The 7,731-nt window shown below is 41.2% G+C and overlaps 1 protein-coding gene across 1 annotated transcript; it reads left to right on the top strand.

The window, feature by feature from the left end:
• Positions 1-276: 276 nt before the first annotated feature.
• On the top strand, positions 277-6,352 carry LOC310811177 (basic helix-loop-helix transcription factor scleraxis-like). Its single transcript, XM_083679264.1, has 2 exons — positions 277-1,086; positions 4,974-6,352. The coding sequence occupies exons 1-2, from the start codon at positions 529-531 to the stop codon at positions 5,004-5,006; spliced, it is 591 nt and encodes a 196-aa protein (XP_083535390.1). The 5' UTR covers positions 277-528; the 3' UTR covers positions 5,007-6,352.
• Positions 6,353-7,731: the final 1,379 nt, after the last annotated feature.

Genomic DNA, 7,731 nt, shown 5'->3' with positions numbered 1-7,731 from the left:
AGGGTAAATAAAGCACAGAACGACGGTACTGTACCACCCAGTGACTGTCCTAAGTGTTTGTTTTGATTGTCCTCCTACAGATGCAGCTCCTGTGTGTCTATCCCTTCTTCACGGTGGAGTCCCAGTCCAAACAGTGGGAGAGTAGCTCTCCTCCCTCCCGCACCGGGGATTTACATACAGCAGAGGGGGGAGTAGAGCAGCAGACCCTCCCACCAGCTATAAAGCCCAACCATACGGAAACACTCAGACAGAAATCACATGTGTATCTGTGTAGAGGGAGAGGCAAACAGCACAGTGAGAGGAACTCAGAGGCAGGCGTGAAAAATATAACAGCCAGCGTAGGAGTGATTCTTATCGAGAAAGAAAAATATCTATATGAGTGATTTCAACCAGGCGTCATGAGCTATTTGGCCTCATGTCCAAGGATTAAGTAGAGGAGGACATACTGGGATTGTTACAGGTTTCTATATGAGAGAGGACTTGGAGTCCCCTACCTGGCTTATATAAATCTAGACGCAGAAGGTGAAGATGTCTTTTGCGATGGTGCGCACGGCTCCCCCAAGCCGCTTCCTCTACTCTGAGATCAACATGCTGTCTGAGGACGAGGAGAACGGCAGCGAGAGCTCGGGCTCCGACGAGAAGTCCTTTCGTCTCAACAACACCTCTTCTGGCTTTCAGATCAAGGTGGGCAGGAAGAGGAAGTTCTGCGGCAGCAGTGGCAGGTTGGGTCCCCCCACAGGGCCTCCGGCAGATGAGCCCAGAATGCGAAATGCGGCCAACGCTCGGGAGCGGGACCGGACCAACAGCGTCAACACGGCCTTCACGGCTCTGAGGACCATGATCCCCACTGAGCCGGCAGACCGGAAGCTGTCTAAGATCGAGACGCTGCGCCTGGCCTCCAGCTACATCTCCCACCTGGGCAACGTGCTGCTGGTTGGGGAGGCGTGTGGGGACGGCCAGCCCTGCCACACCTCCTCCCCCTTCTACCACACCCACAGCCTCAGCTCCTCACCTGGACGGGGGCCAGACAGCTCAGCCCAGCCCAAACAGATCTGCACTTTCTGCCTCAGCCACCAGAGGAAAATGGTGAGTGCCACTCTAGTGTGACCCCAGTGACAAGAGAGAATGGAGTGTGGAGACATAGACTGATGTGTGTTCAGGGTGGTCTGATATTCATATTTGTGAGAGGTGGTGGGTGTTGGATATCTGAGAGTCACTCATTATGGTTTATTTGTTGGAACCGTTCCAGAGTAGAAGAAAAGTGAAAAATTCTAGACCCGAGTGCCTAATCTTCTTTTACTTCCAGACACGTACATTATTTCAGAGCCAGTTCCAGGCTCTTATTTCAGGTAAATCTATCATTGAGAGAAATCTGCAATTCCCTAATGGTGCGTTTGGACGCACTTGAGTCAAGGCTAAATTCTTCATGGGAAATGGCAAAAAAAACGAGTCTGTGGCAAGTGTTGTTTTGTTTATCCAGTGGGTCACCAGACATTTGGAAAAGCATTTGAGTGACTCACAGCCCAGAGATGAGATGTTCTTTTCATTCACATACTGTTAGCTAAAGGAGATAATAAGGGGGCAATTCCAACCTTCCCTGAACTAACCTGACATAACCTAACCATTGCACATCCAAGCTAATTTATATAGGAATCGTTGACATATGGCAGACTCCCCACCATCTCCACAGTGTAAAGAAATCTACACCTCTGCGCCTAACCACTGGAGGTGTCAGGAGGTCAGAGCAGAAACACTGAAACACAATCTGCACTCTCATTACTATAGATCTGCACCAGACCAAGCATGATTATCCTTGAATATGAATTACTGCTGAGAGAAAAAAAAGATTATGATACACTTCATGAAATATCTACATAAGTATGCTTTCTGACTAAGGTCATCAGAGTTCTTGTGAATGTATTTCTTCCTAGTGCACAAAAGCTCACTGCAGTGCACTACTACTACTGTACAGTAGGTATCCATACTGAAAATCCAGTCAAAAAACGTTTGCTTCTCCAAATGTGCATCTGCATTGTGTTAATCGAGGGCTAATTCATTTTGATTTGATATACAATGTTTGACTTGATATACAGTAGAAACCATAACAGGGAATGAATTACAGGACAGTTTGACACTGCTAAAATCGCTTCGCATGGAATCAGATTTACACAGTGCATGAAGCACTGTGTAATATGACTAATATATCATAATGCAAATGCTGTGAATGGTTCTGATTCAAAGCTCGACTGCAATAAAACTTTTATATATCGTTGAGTTTTGGGCTGTTGGAAACTTGGGTGCATGAAAAGACATTGTGACTATACATCTCAATAATGAACACAGAGGGAACGTATGTGAACACTATTGCCATGGCTGGAAGTAATTCCACATTGTGAGTCTCATGCAGAATAAACCGTCAAATGAGATAATTGCGCTTTAAATGATTTATCCAGTGCTGAGCCCTTGTCTCTACAATTAATTCCTGTGTTAATATTTAAAACAGATTGGCCTTCCCTTTGATGTTACGTATAAAGCCTGAAAACCACTCTCCTTAACCACACTCACTCCTTGCTCTCTTACAGTGCTCATTACTCACAGAAAAGTAACCTCAACCATGACTCATGTCTTTGTTTCTGAAGAGGGAGAATAGAATTAAATGAAACAAAGTATAATATGGGTCTAATTTATCTTTTCAACACATTTTAGAGTAATGCTCTGTGATCTACAGCAAACTGAAGAGAGAGAAGACTAATCATTATTACTTCCAGCTTTTCACCAATGATTGTTAGTTCTCTACTCTGGGGTAGTAAAGGTTTTTCTCCAAGATAAAACTGAATCCTACTGCTTAAATACTAACTGTATTTATGTAGATGTAATTGTTATACTGGCTCTAGACTGATTAGATTACTATTACTGATCTAGATTACTATTACATAGTAATTCAGTAAATGCTTTGTAATTTCATGAAAATGGAGCTGTGTTTGTTATTACACACGTGTAATATGTCTTTATTCCACAAGTGTAATAACAGAACAGTTAAAAACATGTTAAGTCAATGACAAGGTTCAAATAGCAGGGATACCCAGTGGGTATGGTCAGTCCCATGACAAATCAGGTTTTCCCTAAGCATAAAAAAATTACAAGCAAACAAGTGCACCCCACTACTCTGTGGTATTAATATACAGTCAATACTGAAGCTTGACCATAAGAAAAGATGTAACAGGGTTTAAATGTAATGGTTTGCATGTACAGTATGTGGAGTTCAATTTGTTGTTGACTGCTGTTCTCCCTCACTGCTGTGAGAGTACTAATTGAGTGGAGTGCTTTGCAGTCCTGCGGCTATTTGCCTATGCCGTGCCTTGTATTGGTTTAATTATCTTCACTGGGTATTTTATTATGGACAGATGGAAGTAGTTAATGGCTTATTCAATATGTAACAGGAGTCAGTCCAAATTCCAAATTAAATAGTTTAGTGTATTTAATTATCATATTAATGTAATTCAATTAGCAGCAATGGGATCATTTGTAAAGCAAAGTGGAGTGAAACATATATTATGGTGCAGAACTGTGGATGAATACCATAACTTCATACTAAATATGGTATCAATCAGTCGTCATGGTTTATTAGCTATTTAAAGGACTGATTATCAGTATTAGTTATTTGATTACTTGAATCATTTGGTTAGTTGATTTAGATAGTACTGGGGAATACAGAGATACTGTATAACCTATTCACTTAGTTTAAACTGGTGTGGGTGTTATTTTGTGTTCTAGAAATTATCACTTGAATCATGACAGCAAAACAAAGAAATGTCTTATTTGCAAACCATGAAATTGCTTTTCATTATTGCCTAAATGGTGTTTAGTTACAGTAATGTTTAGCCTCAGTAGCATCAGACCACTTGAAAGTATATGTTGTTTGACACTAACACATGCATGTACTCATCATCACCTGATAAAATCATTCGCATAGAGTTGAAGCGATATTATTGAGCTCTGTGGTTTCTTGAATTGACTACTACCATTATATCATGGTTTAATGGCACCCTACTCCTACGATTGGAAGACTTGGGCCCAAGTACAATCATTTTCCAAATCGTTTCCTTTCTTTTTCCAGCCAGGAGCAAAATGATATGTTTGTGTTGAAAGTGTCTCATAAAGAGTAAAAGAGAGTGCGGAAAATTCATGCTTAGGTAAATCAATATTTCAGATGGAGTTTCAGGAAAAAATATATTATGGTCTAAAATAGAGAAATGTGTAAAATTGATAAGACCCCTTGGCAGGCGTATCTTACTAAAGCAAATAAAACTTAGTGCTTCTAAACTGTAATATAACAATAATATTGTTTCAATAAATAATGTCAAATCTAAACCAAATACATAATAATTGTATTAGCGTGGGACAAATTATCCCCTGGAGCATTAAGTATTCTGTCAGTATTCATAAGTTTCCCTAAAAGAAGCACTAAGAAAATGAACTGAGAGCTTGTTTTGTTATCTGATTAGATTCCATTTGACTTCAGGAGCATGTTTTGACTAGGAGCTCCAGCTTAGCTCACAGCCTTTGACTGAGGTAACAATACCATTCCAAAAACGTATACCCTCACCACAGCGAATGGAGGTAATGCAAGCCAGGTGTGTCACAAAACAGAGAGGTGAGAACGGAAAATATGAGGCACGCTGCTCCCAAGGCTCGCTTCCTGGCCAGACAACCTGGACCTCAAGGAAGTAGCCACGTGAAAAATCAAGGGTGCTCTGTTTTGATAAAAACAGATGAATGCTAAACATCCCTTACAATCTCAGTATTTTTCAATGATGTCATTGGGCAGACTGAAAAATAAGGTAATCTAAAGATCTGGGTCATGTCAGTTCATGCGTCTACTATAAGTGTCAAGTCCTCATTGAATAACCCTAAGATCAGTCTTGAATGTGGATGAAAACAATGGGATCTGATTACATTTTTCTCTCTTTCAGAACAAAGACAGAAAAACAGCACTAAGAAGCTAACGGGAAGGAGAAAAAGATTCAGAGGATACACACCACTTTTGTGAAGGACAGATCAATATTCTACAAAAGTTATGTGTATTTTTGGTTGTATACTAAATACAAAAAATGTATATATCATGAACACAGTGGTTTATTTAACAGACATATCAAATTCTCAGTTGTTTCCGAATAAGGTGGCTGCAAAATGTTGATAAAACACATAATATATGGACCCATTTTATTTGTTATCTTAAGTCTGCACGGCATTACTAATAAATATATAACCAAGGTGGAAGAGCCCAACTGTGTCAAGAACTTCACATTCCTCATACTTCAGAGCAGCTCTATAGGAAAAAACACAGTAAAGAGACAATATCTGGATTGCAGTTTACTCTCATCACTACATGCTGGATTTTCATGGTGTACATGTAATATGTAAAAGTGTAGTGTGGAAGTGCCTTTAATGCTGGAAAATGAAGACAACAAATACAGTCTGTGTACTCAACAATGTGCATGCAAATGTGACTGTGGAATCGTGCAATTCATTTAGGGACTGATTGTACTGATTGTACTGAGTTTAGTAGGGGATACAATCTTTGGACAGCAGCAGTTCAGTCTCAGCCCCCTCTATCCCAGTCTTATCCCCAGCCATCGACCCCCTCTATCCTAGTCCTAGCTTCAGCCTTAGCCCCCTCTATCCCAATCCTAGCCTCAGTCTTAATCTTCTCTATCCCAGTCCTAGCTTTAGCCTTAGCACCCTCTGTCCCAGTCCTAGCTTTCGCCTCAGTCTTCTCTGACCCAGTCCTAGCCTCAGCCCCCTCTCTTATAGTCCCAGTACTAGCCTCAGCCCCCTCTCTTATAGTCCCAGTCCCAGTTTTAGCCTTAGTCCTCTTTGTCTCAGTCCTAGCCTCAGCCTCCTCTTTTCTAGTCCCAGTCCCAGTTTTAGCCTCAGTCCTCTTTGTCCCAGTCCAAGCTTTAGCCTCAGTCATCTCTGTCCGTCATATCCTCAGCCCCCTCTTCTAGTCCCAGGCCCCAGATTACATCTCCAGGTAGAGGAACAGATTGCATCTCCAGGTAGAGCCCTGGAAGTCTGCCTGCCCCTTGACTGTCCTCTAGTTTACCTTTGGAATTCCATGTGCTCTGTCTCTCCTTCTCTCTGGTCTTCCTCATTTTTCCCAGGAGTGCCACTGACTCGCTGACTCTGGTATGATGGCTTTACAATGTGTGCAGTGCAGAGATCACTCAAATGCCCTCTGTGCATCTCTGCTGCTTCTTTGTCTATACAACAAGCGCTCTGTATTTCAAATTTCTCCTTGTAAAGTCATCAAGGCATAGAATATTGTGCCAGTGTTTTGTATTTTCTTATGCAATGTTTGGGGTATGGATAATTGACACTTTTATTGGCTACTTAAATGTAATTTTTTAACTAAATATTATGTATGGGATGTATGAAGTGTATTCTTTTATTTGTTATATGGCCTTTTGGTAAAATCTATTCTACCATAGTCTATTCTAATGGCATTGGAGACAGTGTGGCGTGATTGTCTGGAATGTCTCGGGACGCGTAGCATGGAACAATCCTACCATTCCCAGACCATACCTCTCAGATCATCACCAGTGACATCACCTAAGAAAACACAGCCCGTTAGGACATCTGGTTTGGGTTGGTGATATTTTGCCCAATATAAACCCTGTGACCTGTGAACAGTTTAATCAGACCATATAACCCACTTTTCCCTTTTCTTGACTTAATCTATCATCCAAAAACAACAAATGGTCATCATCTGCCCCTGTAATAGTGGAAAGAACCACTAAGCGACCACCGATGAGGGACCTGGAGTGACAATATGAACGGGGATGACCAGCTGCTTAGTTTGATAACAGTTCTGGGAAAGTTAATGTGAAATTCCAACAACAAAGAAATGGAAAGTTCAATTATTTTTTTCATGCAGTAGCTCTACGAACAGTAGAGCCGCAGTCTGCATTTACTATAATATATTGTATCATAAATGTCCATTTAATATTCCATTTACAGTCTTGACACCCGTAGAAATTACAACCAGTGTCTCAGTTGTAGTTTTCATGTGAACGAAAGAATGGACACCCACTTGGTAGAGTTTGTGGTCCTTTTGACAAGGGTAGACGTTCTAATAAAACACATTCCAGAGAACAACAATCCTTGAGAACTGTTGTGTTTCTCATTTTCTGAGAGAGCTAGAACACCCGGGTAAACCGTTGTGTCATTCTGCACCTGTGAACTGTCACTGGCCATCACCAACTGTGCTAACTGTCAAACCACTACTATCAACCCCAACAAAGGGGCTGCACGGTGGGCATGCAAGACACCACAAAGAGAAAGTTAAGGAATATAGCTATATGTAACAATCCTGAAAAACAATTTAAGGAACCTATGCTGACTTTCATGGTCATCTGTGGTCTCCTATCCATCAACAAAAAGCCTGAACTGTAGTCTCAATAGTAGTTGGTTGGCAGTCAGAAGTAATGCTTTTTCAGGTGATATAGTCAAGTCTATTGTTCCCTTTTGATTTCAATAACAGGCAGTTTCTGCATTAGGCAAAGGAACTGTTTCCGCCCACAGTAACCAGATCAAATTCCCACCCACACATACGGTAAGAGGGATCTGTGAATGCAGTTTGAGTATTTTCATGATCTCCATTTGTGACATAAATGAAAACAGCTTAGCTTTGGTGAAAGTAGCGCCCCTGAATTGAACATTCTTTGTCTT

This window comes from Argentina silus (assembly GCF_951799395.1).
Source record: "Argentina silus genome assembly, chromosome: 10".
Lineage (NCBI taxonomy): Eukaryota > Metazoa > Chordata > Actinopteri > Argentiniformes > Argentinidae > Argentina > Argentina silus.
The sequence above is the reverse complement of the archived record's forward strand: the minus strand, read 5'-3'. Positions and strand labels throughout refer to the sequence as shown.